Consider the following 19,137-nt stretch of genomic DNA (forward strand, 5'->3'; position numbering starts at 1 on the left):
TCCTGGCTGGTGTTTGAGACCTGACCGGCCAGACTCGCCCATCCCTCCTGGAGGGAGGAGGTGAGCAGACCGTGGTGTCCAGGCTTCGGTGCCTGTTGATTCTGCTCTGTGGCCAGGAGGGTTGAGCCGCCACAGCACTCATCTCCAGAGGGCTGTGGTTTTCATGTCCCTGCTTGGCACCACTTTCTCAGAACATTATGAGCCCCGTGGCCAGGCCACTGAGGCCCAGGAAGGGATTTTGCAGCAGCCGCTCCTCGGCAAGGCGGCAGTAGCTGGATTCTTCCCGGCGGTTGTGAGTGGGTTGTCTCCTCACTGCTGGAGTAGCCTTGTTTGTTTTTGCCTTGGGCCCTGTTATGATGTGCCCCTCCCCTCACCCCAGGAAGTGGGAGGTGAACTGGGGCCTGGGGGTGAACCCTGGATCCTGCCTCCTGAGGGTCAGCTTGAGACTCCCCCCCCCCCCCAACTCCCCGCCCCCCCCACCTTCCCCATCAGGTAAAGGCGGGCCAGGTCCTGAGATTTCCCTTTTGAGGGCACCTTCCTTTTTGTAGGATTCTCTGAGGGGCTTTGGGGGATGAACACAGATGAAAAAGAAAAAGAGGGCCCCCCACTTCACCCTCTGTGCTGTTCACAGAGCATTCTGGAGTCTGAGCTTTTACCCACAGCCTCTGGAGGCCAAAACGGTGGTGGGCGAGTTGCAGGGCAGGTTAAGCAGGCAAGGGAGGGGAGAGAGGCATGGGCGAATGCTGGCTGCTGTATGCTCCTGGGGTCTCTCCACCTTCCTCACCTCTGTGAGGACAGAGCTTGGGAGGTCATCTCAGAAAATGTTGGATGAACGAATATGGAGCCTTAATTCTGGCGTCTTTACTGGCCTCGGTTAGATCATGCCTGCCTGTCATCTCTCCTTCCCAGACGTGCCTCTCAGTGCCCCCGTTTCTTTGGTGACTCCCTCTACTCCTGGCCCCTCTGCCGCGGGTAGTGGTGGGTGGAGAGGACGTGGACTGGGGACCCCGCTGTCCTGGGTTCAGATCCTGGGCCCTGTCGGGTTTTTTTTGTCTTATCCTTGGGCAAGTCCCACAACCTTCCTTCCTAACTCCTGTTTCCTCTGCCAAGCAGTGGAACCAGCAACACCCAATGCAGAGATGAGGAGATAGATGTTTGGGAAGGCCTGGAATTCCGGGGACACTTTGAACACCGACATTCTGCGTTCTTTCAGAAATCTCTTCTTCTTTTCGGGGCTGTTTTTGGAGAGTTGAAGGAATGTGGTTGTTGCCCAGTCTACAGCTGGCATTGAGAGTAAACTGAAGCCTGAACCCGTGCACGAACACGGGGAGACAGTTTGGGTAGATTTCTGGAGTCTGTGCATGAGCCTCACCTTTGCTCTTTCTTGGGGAGCAGTTTGGGGGAGATGTTATTGTAAGTGACCCTGTCGTCTCATCGCTCCCATGTCTGTTCACAGATCCCGCCTCTCGGAAGATGCACTATTATAGATACTCTAACGCCGAGGTCAGCTGCTGGTATAAGTACCTCCTTTTCAGCTACAACATCGTCTTCTGGGTGAGTTATCGAGAGCGGCCGCTTAGTCTTTTATTCAGTAGATCGTGATTCTTCACGAACCGTTGATTTGCCAGGCCCCCTGTGAGGCTGTGCAGGAGAAGGTGGGCAGGGTTAATGAGCCCCCGCCCCCCGGCCGCCGGCAGAACCAGCGACAAGTCCATTATAAAACAGACTGTTAAGTACAGTGACAGGGAAGGCCAAGGTGATTGAAAACCAGGTTAATGGGCCCCTACCTGAGCCTCGGAGGTTTAGGAACGTTTGAAACTCTGGCCCACACGCATGTCTGTCTTCCCGCTTCCCTGCCTGGGAATGAGCCCCATGAAACGTCGGTAGCAGGGCACTTAGTGCCCTTTTGACTGTGGGCCAGGCCCTGTTCTAGGCTCTGGGAGGTAAGAGTGGACGCAGGCAATAAAGCCCTGTTCCTTGTGGTGCTTGTGTGTAATCCGTAATGGCAGTAGCCTACTGAGCAACAGAGTAGGGAGCTCCTTGGCTAGGGTGGTCAGGGAAGGGCATTCTGAGGAGGTGACTTAAGGACTGAGACCAGAGTATGAGTGAAGAGGCAGCCGGTGGGGGTCTGGGAAGAAAGCTATAGGCAAGAAGAGCAGCATTTGCAAAGGCCCTGAGGCAGGACTGCGCTTGGCAGGGGCAAGGGACTTGGGCCTTGTGGCTGGAGCTCAGCGAGTACAAGGGAGAAGGGGACACGAGGGAGGACAGAGTCATGAAGGAGCCGGGGCATGTAGGACCTTAACAGTTGTCAGTAAGGAGTTGGAATTATTCTCTACTTTCAGTAACTCTGAGGTTATAAGTTGGATCTGATTTTGGAATGGTTCTGCAGAGTGAAGGGATGGATGGGGGTCTCATGTTCTGAGATAGAATTTTGGGACAGAAGAGGGAGAACGGTCTCTTAGCCACATGGAGATGTTTGTTTCCTGTCTGCGGCCACCCTAGAGATGAAAGACTTCACTACCATCGGGGCGGTGGCGGGGACGCTAGATGAGGTCTTTGAGGGAGAGTGTGCTGACTGAGAAGAGGAGGGAGGGGTGTGAAGGTCAAGTCCTGGGGTGCTAGAGGGGACCCTGAAGAGGAAAGTCGGCTCCAGAGTTGGCTGTGAGTGGGTGGACAGGAGACTTTGTATCATAGAAGCCTCTCAAGGACAGAGGAACAGTCAGCTGTGCCACAGGGGCGTGACGTAGGATGAGGACAGAAAATTGGCATTGGCCTTGACAAAGTGGACGTTGTTGGTGACGTGGACCAGACCTGCTGTGTGCTCTGGGGGATGGAAACCCACCTGGAGCTGGCCAAGGAGCCAGGGGGACGTGGGGCAGTGGAGACTATGACTCATGACAGATCTTTCAAGGGCTCTGCCCTAAAGAAGAGCAGAAAAATCGAGCACTAGCTGGAGATGGTCAAGGCATTACGGGAGGTATCCTAGCATGTGTGTGTCGCCAGGGGGGTAGGTCCAGGAGAAGCAGACACTGAGTCTATGCAGGTGGGTGCGGGGACGCGATTGAACACCTTAAGCAAGCATTGCTTATCAGTATCTGGGTGGGGGCATGTGCAGAGGGAGGGACAGAATGAGTGGCCGTGATGCCACATTTTGCCTCTCCTGTGGATTTCTGGCATGCCCTGTTTGGACTCGAACTCTTGAGAACAAGGCAGACTTGCGTTAAGACTTCCCAGCTTTTGCCCTTGATATTATAGCATCGTCTCCTGATGGTTTATCTCAAAGTTTTGGGGTTTTTTGTGTGTGCCTGTCCTGGAGAAACAGGGTGATATTCAGTGCGTGGCTGTTTACCCCACGTCTTTGTGCTCAGCCTGTCTGTCCCGGCAACTTTGTCATTTTCCTTGAAATAAGGCAATACAGGACATTCGACGGGTTTCCTTTGGGCTTCTCCTGATGGGAGGACGGAGGCTGCCTCATCCTCGCAGTGTGTGGCTTCCTGGATCTGCACGGCTCCCGCAGCCTGGCCCCACCCGGAGGCCCCACCCACAGGCCAGGTGTATGGTGGAGGGCCAGGTGGCAGACAGGCGGTCTGACACTTTGGACACTTGTACGCCCAGTGGTCCGTGTTGTTCTCTCCCACCCCCAGGCTGTGCTTGCTTGGTCTGGCGCCTTGACCTTCGAAGGTCATCCTGAATTGTTCAGCTAGAGCGAAACTTCCCGCTGCTGTAACTGAGGGCCCGCTAATGCCCTGTTTCTTCACATTCTTTTCAGAACCGACTCTTGGCTCTTGGGAAGCTTTACCAACTTGTCCAGTAACACCTCGGCAGCCCCAGATTCGAATAGGGGAGTTCATGAATTCCGAGTTGTACTCTGCTTGATTGAAAAGGGCTGCAGTGTTATCGGCGTTCTGCAGGATTGCCGATGTGTGGCCGAGAGTCTGTTTCTCAGTTAGTGTGCACTGGGGCAGAACAGGAGGGGACAAAAAGGAACAGCCAGGAAAACGAGGCACGAGAGAGCTTGGCTGGGAAAGTGCGAGGGTGGCCAGACGCCTCCCTGCTGGGTCCCTAGCAGTTATCTCCTGTCTTCTGCACAGGAGCTTAAGTGTGGGGTGAGGCCTGAGAAGTGGGGCGCAGAGCCTTCAGGGAAGAGCATGGTGGGTGCAGCGGGGGGCACCCCGGTGCCAGTCTGGACTCTGACCCGCTCTGAGTGATACTGAGTAGTCTTCGCGTTTTCATTGTGAAATATCGATGGCACAGGCCTGCTGCCTGCCTCCCGAGGTTGCTGAAAATGTGTAAAACCCTATGCCAAGCTTTACCTCCTCAGAGACTCCGAGAAAGTATTCTTTTTTTACATAGAGCAAATACCAAAATTGAACAGTCTGACAAACCTCCATGTTCCCATCACGTGGCTTCAACAGTTACCAACTCATTAGCCAGTCTTTGAAAATTTATATCCTCCCCTGTCACCCTCGATTATTTTGAAGCAAAGCATAGGTTGTTTTGCACAGAGTGTTTTTGTATTTGTTTTGTTTCGATGAATTCGCAGTGCACAGCGGGACGGGACTACGGCTTTGCTGGCAGACCTGGGCCCAGCAGGCAGGTTCAAATATGCAGAAGCAACCTGTCATTTCCGTGCCCGATTCTAGGTGCTGGAATGAACACAAGGTTTTATTGGGCACTTGGCCCCGTTCAGAATTACTTGTGTACTAACACACACCTGTAACAGTCGAATAGGGTTTTTTTTTTTTTTTTTTTTAAAGCTCCCTACCTACAGTTTGGGACTGAGATTTTTTCCCCCAAGGGACCATTAATATTCGCTTGGGGTGAGAAATGTGGACGGAGCTGATGTGTGTGTACAGAGTGAGCATGGGGTTGGGCCTCATGCGGTTCTTCTCACGGGGCTGTCCAGGAAACAGTGCAGCATTCAAGGACACTAGCACTTTCTACTTAAAAAAAAAAAAAATTGTATGTATGTACGTATTAATTATTTTTAAGTAGGCCCCATGCCCAATATGGGGCTCTACTCATGACCCTGAGATCAAGAGTTGCATGCTCTACTGACTGACCCAGCCAGGTGCCCCTCTACCTTTTTCTTTTTCTTTTTTTTTTTTTAATCATAGTCATTCTTTGCTTGTATTAGTGAGACCTGTTTCAAGTGCAGAATATCACTCTGACTTAAGAAAATGCAAATCAAAACCGCAAGGAGATACCAAATTACACCCATTAGGATGGCTGTTATTCACATACACACACACACACACACACACACACACACACACACACACACCCCAAAGTGGCAGATGTCGCCGAGGATGTGGAGAAATTGGAAGTCTCGTGCACTGTTGGTGGGAATGCAAACTGGTGCAGCCACTCTGGGAAACAGTAGGGAGGTTCCTCATAGTGTGAACAATAGAAGTACCGTATGATCCATCAATTCCGCACTTGGAATAGACCTGAAAGAATTGAAAGCAGAGTCTCAGAGAGCTATTTGCACACGTGTGTTCATAGCAGCATTCTTCACAACGGCCAAAAGATAGAAGCAACTATCTTTTGCTTCTACCGAGCAAAAGCGTCTCGGTAGAGACGTCTACCGACAGATGAATGAATCAACAAAATGTGCTCCGTATGTGCAATGGAATATTTTTCAGCCTTTAAAAAGGAAGGAAATTCTGACGCACGCCACCACATGGGTGAGTTCGAGGACATACGCCAAGTGAAATAAGCCTGTCACAAAGGAACAAATACTGTATGATCCCACCTATGTGCAGAACCTTGTAGTCAGAGGCTTCAGGATGGAAAGTAGAATGGTGGCGGCCAGGGGCCGGGGAGGGGAGAGTGGGGCGTCAGGGTTGAGTAGGTACCGAGCACCGGTTTTGTAAGGCGGAGGCAGCGCACAGTGCACAACACTGTGTACTGAGCGCCACTGAGCCGTACTTTTACGAATGGTTGCGGAGTTTACGTTTTATGTTGTGTATACTTGGCCACAATTCAGATGAAAAAGCAGTCTCCTTTGACTTGCAGGGGAGGGGCAGCTGGGTCAGGTAGACCCTGGAGGCGGCACCGGATAGAGCCCTTTTCTTTGTTCTCACCCCACCTGGTTCCAAAAAGAATTTGAGCTCTCTTGGTTTTGCTGAGTGAATCCTCTGGAGGGAATCATTCAGATGATGTCTGCAACCCCAGGACTGCTTCCCACCACAGCATTGAGTTCAATCTGCAGAGGTTCAGATAAAGCCCCTGCCTGGATCTATTTCAGAGATGGATTAAAAGTGGAGAACTGAGGCCCCTTGTGGCACAGACAATAAGCCTGTGTTACACGGGCCAGAGAGTCCCCCTGCCACTGGCCGCTGTAGCGACTCGGGCAGGTCTGGGCCGCAGCTTCCCTGCTTGCGAAGTGCGGGAATTGGCCTCCGAGCCCAATGGGCAGCCTGTTTCTAGGTGAGAGGAGAGTCGTGGGCATCTGTGCTGTGACCAGAGTGGCTTCAGGTGCCTTCCTTCAAAGTGACAAAGGCCTCCCCTGACACGGGTGAATATGTAATTTATGGCTGGAGTCGGGAAACTTTTTAAGAGTGAAAGAGAGCTTATTAAGAGTTCTCAGACGTATCTCGGATGTATCTCAGGACTGTCCCAGGCAAACCAGGATGTGCGGTCACCCTACCCGAGAGAGGCAAAGCGAGTCTGCCGGGGAAGGACTGAACCAGCAGCTCCCTCCCCCTCCCCCAGCATCTGTGTGGGTGGCGGGTTGTCTTCTCTGTGTCTGGACTTGACTGCGCTCCTCCTTTGATAGCAGACTCCCCACATCCTGCAGAGCTAATGTCTCTGGATCCCTCTGACTGACAAAGAGTTGCCCTTATTTGAGCTGAACTCTGTCCGTGTAACACCAGACCCCAAGGCTTGACCCCTGGTGTCCATGTGGTTTCTCTGCTTCTGTCTCTGGGTGATTAGGTCAATCAAAAAGGGAAGTCCAGGGGCGCCTGGGTGGCTCAGTCGGGTAAGCATCCGACTTTGACTCGGGTCATGATCTCACAGTTTGTGGGTTCTAGCCCGAAGCCGGGCTCTGTGCCAACGGTGTAGAGCCTGCTTGGGATTCTCCCTCTCCCTCTCTCTGCCCCTCCTCCCCTTGCGCTTTCTCTCTCTCTCAAAAATAAATACATTAATTAAAAAAAAAAGGAAAGTCTAGTGTTTTAATAATATGTGTAGTGTATTTTCACTTCCACTCCTGAGAAGTGGTACCTTTTTTCTCTTCAAGTTTTATTTAACAAACTTTTGTAATCGCATGGAAATTCTAGAAGCTTACCCAAGGCACCCCCGCTTTACCGAGTTCCCTCCTCAGGCTCCGTTCTGTCTTCGGTTGCACGTGGTCTCCCATCTTTGTGAGAGAATCCTTGTAGTCGTGAGGTCAGCGTTTTCACGTCAGCATCAGCTAGCCTAGAACATTCTAGGTCACCACAGAGTCTTCTTGATTGTATTTTTGGAAATACCCATATTGGACATTTCGGTTGTTTCCAATATTTTTTTTTTTTTTTTTTTTTTACTATCCTAGATAAGGATGCAGTGACTGGTTAGTGTAATACAGATTCCTCCCTTCGGGCAAGGCAGGGAAATTATTTGCTGGGATAGATTCCCAGGAGTGAGATTAAATGGGTCAGAAGGTGTGTATGCTGTTTTGACCTGACCGACATATTTATACTGTCAAAATTACTTCTCTCGAAGGGCTGCCCCAATTCATAGGAAATAGACTGCCTTATCTCTTGGCACATGGGGTGTGTGAGTGTGTATTTTTCTACATTTGCACTTGCCAAGTCAGAGGGCAAGATTGCTTAATCAGAGATTCCACTAGAACACCCTGATGCTTACTCCCTATAGGGCTTCAGCTCCTCATCTCCCTTGAGCACGTGGGAGGCTTGAGGAAGGGCCGCTCACGGGGCTCTGCGATGGTCATTGCCCAGCACATATGATTACTGAGTGCTCACAGGTTAGTGTCAAATCTGGGTAGCTGGTGGTGTGTAGAACTATGCATCCTTCCCCAGTAAATGGAGGGGCATCCTTCCCCAGTTGGCATGCCCCAGTCTACTGCCGTGTCTTGTGTGTGGGAGTGCCCTATTCCTATCTTGGTTGTACCTTCTTTTTTTCCCCAGAAACACTTTAAAAAAAAATTTTTTTTTTAATCTTTATTTTTGAGAGAAAGAGAGAGACAGAGTGAGAGCAGGGGAGGAGCAGAGACAGAGGGAGACGCAGAATCCGAAGCAGGCTCCAGGATCTGAGCTGTCAGCACAGAGTCTGACGCGGGCTCGAACCCGCGAACCGTGAGATCATGACCTGAGCCGAAGTCGGACGCTTAACCGACTGAGCCACCCAGGCGCCCCCCAGAAATACTTTTTAAATATCCCCTTTATTGAGGTGTAAATTCAATAGAATGGTATTTATTCACTTCAAGTACAGTTCCATGAGTTGACAGCTGTATACTCCATGAAACCACCATCATCCCAGTGAAGATAGAAAACCTTTCTAGCACTTCAGAAACTTTTCTGTGCTCCTCTGCTGTCATTCCCTTGTACCCCTTCCTCAGGCCACTGTCCATCTGCTTCCTGTCCCTCTTACAATTGACCCTCTCTCTTATCTGATTTCTTTTAGTTTAGGTCATGTTTCTCCCTTGTTCTTCTGTTTTTTGTTTCGTTAATGTCTTTAAAGATGTTAAAATTATTGTATTAAAAATTTTTTTTTTAATTTTTTTTTCCACTTTTTTTATTTATTTTTGGGACAGAGAGAGACAGAGCATGAACTGGGGAGGGGCAGAGAGAGAGGGAGACACAGAATCAGAAACAGGCTCCAGGCTCTGAGCCATCAGCCCAGAGCCTGACGCGGGGCTCAAACTCACGGACCGCGAGATCGTGACCTGGCTGAAGTCGGATGCCTAACCGACTGCGCCACCCAGGCGCCCCTAAAATTTTTTTTTTAAATGTTTATTTTTGAGAGACAGAGCTCAGGTGGGGGAGGGGTAGAGAGAGAGGGAGACACAGAATCTGGAGCAGGCTCCGGGCTCTGAGCTGTCAGTACCGAGCCCAACATGGGACTCCAACCCATGAACCGCGAGATTATGACCTGAGCCGAAGTCGGACGCTCAACCGACTGAGTCACCCAGGCGTCCCTTTAAAAATTATTTAAAATTTTATCTTGCAAATTGTAGTAAGACACATATAACGATGTATCATTGGAATCATGTTTCCATGCATAGTGGTATTAAGTATATTCACCTTGCCGTGCAGCTATCCCCACCGTCTGTTTCCAGTCTATTTCATTGATTTCTGTTCCTGTTTATATTATTTCCTCACTTTCTCCTACTTTAAGATTACTTTGTTGTTTTTTTTTCCTAGCTGCTTAAGGCAGAAGATTAGATCATTGATTTTAGATCTTCTTTCCTAGTATAGGTATTTGATGCTCTTTGTTTTCTGCATCCCACACATTTCTTTTTTTTTTTTTTAAATTTTTTTTTTTAACGTTTATTTATTTTTGAGACAGAGAGACAGAGCATGAACGGGGGAGGGGCAGAGAGAGAGGGAGACACAGAATCGGAAGCAGGCTCCAGGCTCTGAGCCATCAGCCCAGAGCCCGATGCGGGGCTCGAACTCCCAGATCATGAGATCGTGACCTGAGCTGAAGTCGGACGCTTAACCGACTGAGCCACCCTGGCGCCCCTGCATCCCACACATTTCGATATGTTTTCATTTCGTTTGGTTAAAATACCTTGTATATGCATATTCTGTATGGAATGTATCCTGTCTTCCCCCTCCTGGCTCACTTCAACAGTTTTCTCTTTATTCCTGGATTTTGGTTTTATTATGATATGGGCTGGTGTGGTTTTCTTTATTCTGTTTGAGGTTCATTGGGCTTTTGGGATTTGTGGGTTTATAGTTGTCATCAGATTTCGGACTCCTTTGACCACTATTTCTTCAAATACACACCTCTCCCCTTTTTCTTCTCAGGCCCCTTATAGTCTCATGGGTCACTGAGGCTCTGTTCATTGCCCCCCCCCCCCCCAACCCCTGCCCCTGAGTTCAAATAATTTCTATTGCTTTGTCTTTATTTTTTTTTTGCAACGTTTTTTTATTTATTTTTGGGACAGAGAGAGACAGAGCATGAACGGGGGAGGGGCAGAGAGAGAGAGGGAGACACAGAATCGGAAACAGGCTCCAGGCTCTGAGCCATCAGCCCAGAGCCCAACGCGGGGCTCGAACTCACGGACCGCGAGATCGTGACCTGGCTGAAGTCGGACGCTTAACCGACTGCGCCACCCAGGCGCCCCTATTGCTTTGTCTTTAAATTGACTCATCCTTTTTTCTATAGTGTCCAATTGCTATTAAACCCATCTAGTGAATTATTGGGGCGCCTGGGTGGCTCAGTCGGTTAAGCGGCCGACTTCGGCTCAGGTCATGATCTCGCGGTCCGTGGGTTCGAGCCCCACGTCGGGCTCTGTGCTGACTGCTCAGAGCCTGGAGCCTGTTTCAGATTCTGTGTCTCCCTCTCTCTGACCCTCCCCTGTTCATGCTCTGTCTCTCTCTGTCTCAAAAATAAATAAACGTTAAAAAAAAAAAAATTTAAACCCATCTAGTGAATTCTTAACGTCCAGTGTTGTATTTTCTATTTCTAATAGTTCCATTTGGATCTTCTGTTGTCTATATCTTTTCCTCATTATGTTTATGTTTCCCTTTAAGTCCTCAAGAATATGTACAATATCTGTGTTATTTAAAAAATTTTTTTATTAAAGATTTTTAAAAAGTTTTTATTTATTTTGAGAGAGAGCAAGAGAGAATGAGTTGGGGAGGGCAGAGAGAGAGAGGGAGAGAGAATCCCAAGCAGGCTCTGCACCGCCAGCCTAGAGCTGGACACGAGGCTTGAACTCAGGAACCGTGAGATTGTGACCTGAGCTGAAATCATAAGTCGGATACTTAACTGACTGACCTACCCAGGCACCCCTAAAATATGTTTTTAAAGTCTTAGCTAATTCCATCTCCTCTGTAATGTTTGTGTCTTTTTCTAGTTACTGAATATTTTTCCTTGTTATAGATCACATTTATTTTCCCTTCTTGCCCGTGTAGTACTGTTTTTTGTTGTTGCTGTTGTTGTTGTTTTTTTAAAGTAGGCTCCATGTCCAATGTGGGGCTTGAAATCACAACCCTGAGATGGAGAGTAGCACGTTCTACTGACTGGGGCAGCCAGGCACTCCTGTCTAGTAGCTTTTGATCAGATGCTAGATGTTTTTCCTCTGAAGCATTCCTCTTGTTTTGGTCTGCTCAGGCTGCCATTACAAAATACCATAAACTTGCTGACTTAAATGACAGAAGTTTATTAATCTCTCACATTTCTGGAGGCTGCAAGTCTGAGACTGGGGTGACAGTAGGGTTGGGTTCTGGGGAACGCTCTCTCGCTGGCTTCCCCACGGCTGCCTTCTTGCTGTGTCTACAGGGCAGAGGGTGCTCTTGTCTCTCTTCCTCTTATAAGGATACTAATCATGGAGGCCCCATCCTCATGACCTCATTTAACCTAAATTACCTCCCAAAGGCCCACCTCCAACTGCCATCACATTGGGAATTAGGGCATCAACATTGGATTTTGGGGGACACAAACATTCAGTCCGTGACACCGCCTTTAACAGTGTAATATCTTCTGAATCTGACATTTTTTGTTAAACATTGCGTGTGAGATTCATTCACACTGTCGTATGTAGTTGTAGGTCGTTGATTCTCGTTGTATAATAGTCCATTGTGGGGCTGTATCGTTTGGGATTTTTTACAGTTTTAGGCTACTATGACCTGTTCAGGTAATATAAAAACTATCCCAAGTTGGGGACACGAATTATAGGGATGCTCTGGGGTTTGTGTGGCCGAGCTAAAGGAAATCCTGTCTTTCGTCTTGAGGTCCAGATGGTTTTGGTGTGATAGTTTAGTGCAGGATTTGGCAGACTACGGCTTGCAGGCCTGGCTCCCTGCCTGTTTTTGCACATACAACTTAATTGGAACACAGCCCTGCCCATTCGTTTACATATTATCTATGGCTCCTTTCCTGCTATAAAAGCAGAGTTGAGTAGTTGAAACAGAGATCACCCAGCACAAGGCTGAAAATATTTACTATCTGGCCCTTTACAGAAATGTCAACTGCTGGCCTTAGTATTTTGGTTTTCTACCCACTGTTAATCACTGAACTGTGCCAGCAAGGGCAGAACCTTGGGAGAAGGTGAGGCTGAGGCTGGGTTGGGCTGGGGTTCCTTCTCGCTGTTACCTGGAGAGCTGCCTGTAACCTCCCTTGGATGACTCTGCCTTTCCTCCTTCCTTCCTTTCAAAGACCTTGACACAGTCTGATTCCTGGGTGGGGCTCGGGGTGGGCTGTCTGTTATCGGGAAACTCAGAGACATCTGTGGAAACCGCCCCCGGAGTCCTCTGGGTAGTCCTTACTTCTCACTGGGGCCCCTGGTGTGTGTTTGCTGGCTGTGCTGGGAAGGGCACACATGCTTCTTTTTTTCAGAACCGCCCTTCCGGAAAGAGGAAAAGCTGGTGTGTGATAGCTGTGTGACCCTGCGCAAGGCACCATCCTGCCCTGGGCTCTGTTTCCCTCTGTAATGAGGAAGCTGGGCTCCAGCATCCCTTCCGGCTCCCAGACCTTCCAGACTCCCACAGGGAAGTGGCTTAGTTCAGACTCTCTGAATGTGGGACTACTTGAAGGAGGCATCCCCTGCATTGGTGACGGTTCAGAGTGGCTACAGTCTAGAGGGGTGAGGCTTCCTAACCCCACAGATAATCCTGAGACTCCCCTTCAGCCACCTGGGCTCTCAGGGTGAGGTTGGGCCCGGCGTGTGTGCCCTCTGGCGTTCTTTCTGGCCAATGACTTGTATCGTTAGCATTTCACAAGTGACTGGAACATCTCTGGTGTTCTCCGAACTCCGGCTCTAGGGTCAGAATCTCCTGTTCTGGAGAGCGCCAGGACCACGGGTCTCTACCTGGCATGATTTGTGATGGCAAAGCTTAGGCAGCGGAAGGTATACAGGCCTTTGGAGACGATTTGCCTCCCAACTGCTCGGTTTTGCAGATTGGCAAACTGAGGTCCAAGAGAGGGATGGCTTGCTCAAAGCCACAGGGTGAATTAGAAACAGAGCTGAGATTCTCTTATAGCTTCTTCCACTCTCTGTCCTGTTTTCTTTCCATCATTCTTTCTTATCTTGCTTCAAAAGCCTCCAGAGACCCTGTTTCCCTAAACTCGAATTCACTGTTGTCTCCTGAGACCCAATAAAAGAGATGCCTCTGGAAAGGAGGACTTTGTCTTAGGACAAAGTCTCGAGCTGGGAGCTATTGGGGGTTGGGCACAGAGACTTTCAGTCCAAAGGCTGGTGGCATCTGGAAGGCCCCTCCATGCCTCTGCTCTGCTCCCCTCCCCTGCAGGAGGGCCAGGCTCGCTTGGACTGGCTCCATGCCCTGGGGTGAGCATGTCACGTGTGATCCTTAGAACCCTCCTATGACCCAGGAGGGGTCGTCCCCATTTTCTAGAGGAAGTCATAGGCACAGAGAGCTCCTGGACTTGGCATGAAGTCCTGTCTCCAGGAAGTTGCAGAGTGGAGACTAGAACCAGGACCAGCTGACTTGTGCTGTTTGTTCAGCACTGGTCTGGTCTGCTTTGAGTTTGGCTTCCTCTCGAGTGTCCTTCTGGGTTTTTCTCTAGGACTCCCGTAGGCATGTCAACCTACTGACAGCCGGGGGATTTGCAAGAACCACAGACCAGTGGGCAGAGCCTGAAAAGGTTGCGTTGCTGCTGGTGGTTTGCCTTGAACTCACTGCACAAAGGCCTCTGGGACCTGCAAGAATTGCCTAAGTACGTTGACACACACCAAAATGCAGTCTTGCAAGAGGCTAAGGCCGCTAAATTGTGGGTGATCAGGGGCTGCTTTTGAGCTGCTTGGTGTTGGCACCCTCCTCCCGTCCAGCCGGGCCTGGCCAGGTGTCTACACTTTCACTGTCACTTGAACGTGCTTGGGTGAGGTGCCACAGGCTTGCTCACATGGTGAGCAGATTCTGTGTGGCTCCCAGCCCAGGAGTGCCCCAAGCGGCGCCCCCACCTAATTCCGCCCCGCGGCCCGGGGGTGGGGGGCGGGGGGGGCCGGCTTTGCCTAGGGTGGAGAGGTCTGTAGCATTTACAGTGACACCCAAAGAGGCCCTGCTCCCCGGCCACCCACCAACTCTAGTTGGGACACAGAATGAGCCTCACCACCCGACAATACGGGTGGTTGGCTTCAGAGTTACACGGCCCCAAGCCCCTTCTGTGGAACCCCCGTGCCATCGGGCCCCCATGCCTGCTCCTGTGGTGGAGAGCTCTGGCTGCCGCTTGCTGTTTCTGGCCTGGGGGTCGGTGGGATAACGTGCTGGCAGGAGGGTCAGAGACGCCTGGGTCTGGTTCTAACCCTGCCACTAGCCAGCTCTGTGACTTTGGGCAAAGAACCGAATTGTTCTGCCTCTGAGCTTTCCTGTTTGAAAGATGGGGTAATAGCGCCAGTATTACGGGGTGTGGAAGGGGCCCTTTCAGTGTATTAAGTGTTTAACACAGAAAAGAACGGTCCTGCTTGCCATGGTGACCACAGTGGTGTGCATACCTCATGGGCCAAGGCCGGCCTCCCTTTGGGCTTAGCGGGAATTAGGCCCCATCCTTTGGGAGGGAATTTGATCAGGTCATAAAAGAGAGACAAAGTAGGTTACTCGGAATCTGGAAAGCACCCAGCTGAACTGTCACTCCGAGATGGTTGGCAGCCAGGGACAACAGCCCTGCCCCATGGACCATCTGCCCCAGAGAGATCCAGAGAAGAGGCCCCGTTGGGAGCTGGGTTAAGCTGGCCAGTGTCCTGTCCTGGCTCTTCCACGGGGCTGTCGGGTGAGCTCCCAGACAGGCCACTTCCCCTGTCTGGTCCTCCGTCAGTCTCCTCATCTCTAGAATGACTATCGGCCCCCAAAGTTCCTGCCTGGGGCCAGTGTTCACAGAACCCATGACCTAACATGTGATCCCACCATGCTGCCGGTTCCTCCTGTCTTTCTGATGCAAGTTAACTTTAGTTCTTTCTTTAAAACAGAATGGAACAAACCATGAGCCCTTTTCTTAGTGCCCAGTTGTTGTGAGAGAAGGAAATCTGTGCTTCAGTGGAGGGAGCTGGCCATGACTCAGCCAGAGGTCTTTGGGGGTTGGCGGGGGGGGGGGGCGGGATGGCAGGATTCTCTCCCTGCCCTCCATGGTGCCAGGTGGTAGGCAGGCTGTCGTGGAAAGCGGCCAGGCAGGGGCGTAGGGAAGGACAAGCCTCCAGGCCCTGTCCTGATCCTAATGCCTCTGTAGGACTTGATGATGGACTTGGGCCACACTGGGCTTTTGCTTGACCCTCATTTGCTCTGAATGCATTTGGAGGAATTAGACCCGGGAGCATGTCTGGGAGGAGAGCCGGAGACCACGGGCAAGGACCACCCTGGTCTTGGAGCCCTGGCGACTCACTCACTTGTGCCTAGTCTGTACCTAACATAGCCAAGTCCTTCTCCAAGTTCTTGGGATGCAACCCTGAGCAAAACAGAAAACATCTCTGGGCTTAAGTGGGAGAGGCACAATAGACAGACATACAGCTCATGTGGTCCACGGGAAGTGCCGTGAAGAAAATCAAGCAGAAAAAGGAGGTCAGGACTGAAAGATGGAGAGCTGTCCACCTTGGGTGGTCTCCGAGGAGGTGAAATGAGGAGACCTGAGTGAAATGAGGGAGGAAGCCCGAAAGGGACATGGAGGAACATTCTGGGCTGAGGGAAGGGACGAGTTTGGCGAGTTCCAGAAACAGTAACAGTGCCAGGCTGGCCCGGAGAGTAGAGTTGTATGAGCCAAAGCCTGGTTGCATAGGCCCTGGTGGGCCATGGCAAGGAGTTTTATTCTAAGTGTAAAAGGAAGTGACTTGGAGAGTTTTGAGGAGGGGAGTTACTCGATGTATGTTTTTTTTTTTTTTTCTCAACGTTTATTTATTTTTGGGACAGAGAGAGACAGAGCATGAACGGGGGAGGGGCAGAGAGAGAGGGAGACACAGAAACGGAAACAGGCTCCAGGCTCCGAGCCATCAGCCCAGAGCCCGACACGGGGCTCGAACTCACGGACCGCGAGATCGTGACCTGGCTGAAGTCGGACGCTCAACCGACTGCGCCACCCAGGTGCCCCATCGATGTATGTTTTTAAAGGATTGCTCTAGTTGCTTAGGGACCTGTGAGGAGGCCCCTGCAGGATCCAGACCTGCAGGGGTGGAGCATGGACAGGTAGGAGCAGAGAGGGAGAGAGTGTCCGATGCACTAAGTCTTTTGAAGGTGCAACCAACAGAGGGCAGGGTGAGTGGGAGTCGGGTAGAAAGAGGCATCAGGCATGAGAGGTGTAGGTTTTCTGATCTAAACAACGGAGTAGGTGGCCGTGGTACCATTTAATGAGAAGGGGAAGAGTTGGCAGGGGCTGGGGTTGGGAGAGCAAAGGGTGTCACCCACCATATGTGGACAAGTCAGCTGGACATAGGGTATTTGACCCGGGAGCCGCTATGGCTGGAGATTGGGACTTATGGGTCAGCTGTGTAGACATGCTATGTCAGGCCATGTGACTTATGGCCTCACCTAGAGGACGCCGGGGAGGGCTGGAGATTGGGACTTATGGGTCAGCTGTGTAGACATGCTATGTCAGGCCATGTGACTTATGGCCTCACCTAGAGGACGCCGGGGAGGGCAAGGAGGCCCAGACTGAGGCCAGCATGTGGATGTTCCTGGAGGAGGACGAGCCAGCAGGGGAGGCTGAGGAGTGACAGCACTACGTGCCCCCAAAGCTGAGCGCCTTAGCGTAGGAGGGAAGGACCAGCTGTGTCTGGTCAGGTCAAATAAAGGGGGGGGGGGGAAGAAAAAAAAGACTTGACCTCCAGCTCTGGCAAGAGGGTCGGTCACTGGGGACCTGGCGGAATGGCGGGGAGGGAAGCCTGCAGGATTCAATGGGCAGTGATGGGTCACCTTTGGGCTTGTCTGCCCCTGCAGCATAGATAACTGGGGAGGGAAAGGAACTAGTTAATTCCAGCAACTAGTTAATTCAGTGGGAGGACTGAAAAGTAGAAAAACCGGTGTGTGGTATATACAGGACTGTGTGTCGCTCCCTGGAGTGCGAGCCCCAGCCGGGCAGGGGGGCTCTGCCTGCAGGCCCCAGAGCTTGAGACGGTGCCCGGCACTGAAGATGTACTCACGCAATACTAGTTGAATGACGTGGGGCCTAGGCCCTTCTGCACTGCGTGGTGTTTTGATCTTGGCCTTCTTGGGGCCTGTGTTCTGCTTTGTAAAACAGACAGATCAGGTCCAGGCAGGGCATCTTCACAGGGGGCCCACAGACTGCTGTGGGACCCAGCCTCGAGGAGCCTGTGAACTCTCTGAAATTCCATCCAGAATCTTGGGCACATAAGCATTTTCTGAAGGTGGTCTGTGATTCCAAAGAGGTTGAGACCTCCCGGGGCTTTCTTTAAAGGGCCTCTCCTTCCCACTCCAGCCTCCTGGGGCCAGCAGTGAACATAGGAGGCAGGAGTGTCTTAAAGTGTGAGAATATGCCTCGGAAAGGTGGGTTCTAGACAGACATAGCCCTGTTGTGTATCGTGAGGTAATAATGAATGGCAGCCAGATGCCAGCATAAAGTACTTAAGCAGAAAAGTAGGCAGCTTAATTTTCAGAGACCAGGTGTTTTGTTTTATATGGAAAAATCTTCTCTGGTTCAGGAACCTGTGTGGTGCCTGGGGGGTTGGGGGGGCTTTTTCTTAGTACACATGAGGCAGCCTAGCCCCCGTGGGATTGGGGGGTGCTCCCTTTCTGGGGTGAATGCACTGTTTAGCACAGGCCTATTTTAATTCAGTAACGAATACCCAGTAACTAATAACACGGAGCACAGTTGTGCCCCCGGGCTCTGCGTCCCCCACAGCGGTGCCCGGTCCTCTGGAGAGAGGCTCACCTGCTCCGGGGACCTGTGAACGCACCTGGGGAGCTGTCACAGAGGGCGACGTCGTCTTCTACACCAGATTGTGCATTGAAATGAGTTGGTGGGCTTTCAGAATGTGGAAGAAACAGGGCAGGGCCCCATGTCTCTGACTGCATAGTTTTTCCAGGACAGACTCTGCTCTGAGATCTTCACCTCTGGTCTCTGGAGCACGGGGGCCACTGGGGTTGAAGTTTGTCCAAATGTTCAGGGAAGGTAGGTGCGGGTTAGCCAGAATGCCTTGCCATCTTTTGGCCCCCGGGTGCAGTTCCTGTCATCTGCAGGGACGGAGGGCTTGCCTTACCCCCGTGCCGCCTGCATGGATATGAGCCGGGAGCATCCCTTGACTAGCGGTGTGGACGCTCCTCTAAGAAGCACGTTCATGGTGCTGCTTTTGGACCTAACTAACTCTCTCTCCCTCTCTCCCTCCTTTCCCCCCTCCCCGCAGTTGGCTGGAGTTGTCTTCCTTGGAGTCGGACTGTGGGCATGGAGCGAAAAGGTAGGTGTCCCTGTTACTGGGACCCGGGACATCAGGTAGCCCAGACCAGGTTTGTTCAGCTTAAATTGTTCCTTATTCCAGACTCCTCCCCGACAAACATTTCTTGCACGCAGTAATGGTTTGTAGCCATTAATCATCACACAGCCAGCTCTTAGAGATAGTTGTGACGAAAACTCCTGGGGTCCTGTGACTGGCTCTGCTTCCCCCATGGTAGGGTCCCTGCTCAAGGCCAGGACTGGGCTGTTTGGGTATTTGAGCTCCATGAGTGTGGGGAGCCCTCTCTCCTGTTCCCAGAAGCCTCAGATGGCCCTGGGGGCTTGTCTGTAGCTGTGTCTAGGGCCAGCCTGGGGCCACCTTCTGCTCTTGTCTGTGCCTCTGGTAGCCAGCAGGTCCCTGAACACAGTTGTGTTTATTCCTGAAGTTCTTGTTCTGAGATCAAGGAGCAGGGCTGTGTTAACACGCCCCCTGGGTGCCCTGTGGGGCCGAGGCAGGTCTTTACATACCTGTGAACCTCCTCGCCCTGCCTGTGCAAGAGAGGTGAGGTGGGGAGAGTGGGCTCTTACTGTCAGGAAGGACAGAGGCAGTTGAAGCTTTGGGGGGGGGGGGGGGAT

At 51.4% G+C, this 19,137-nt stretch overlaps 1 protein-coding gene across 3 annotated transcripts in view; it reads left to right on the forward strand.

The window, feature by feature from the left end:
- TSPAN14 (tetraspanin 14) overlaps positions 1-19,137 on the forward strand; it is a 54,345-nt gene that overhangs the window by 24,128 nt on the left and 11,080 nt on the right. For all 3 annotated transcript variants that reach the window (XM_040485586.1, XM_040485587.1, XM_040485585.1), the window contains exons 2-3: positions 1,457-1,554; positions 18,476-18,526. In XM_040485586.1, coding sequence (XP_040341520.1) covers positions 1,474-1,554; positions 18,476-18,526 — 132 coding nt within the window. In that variant the 5' untranslated portion in view covers positions 1,457-1,473. The remainder of the gene's footprint in view (positions 1-1,456; positions 1,555-18,475; positions 18,527-19,137) is intronic.

This window comes from Herpailurus yagouaroundi, unplaced genomic scaffold, assembly GCF_014898765.1.
Source record: "Herpailurus yagouaroundi ecotype Mexico unplaced genomic scaffold, PumYag 163, whole genome shotgun sequence".
Taxonomy (NCBI): domain Eukaryota; kingdom Metazoa; phylum Chordata; class Mammalia; order Carnivora; family Felidae; genus Herpailurus; species Herpailurus yagouaroundi.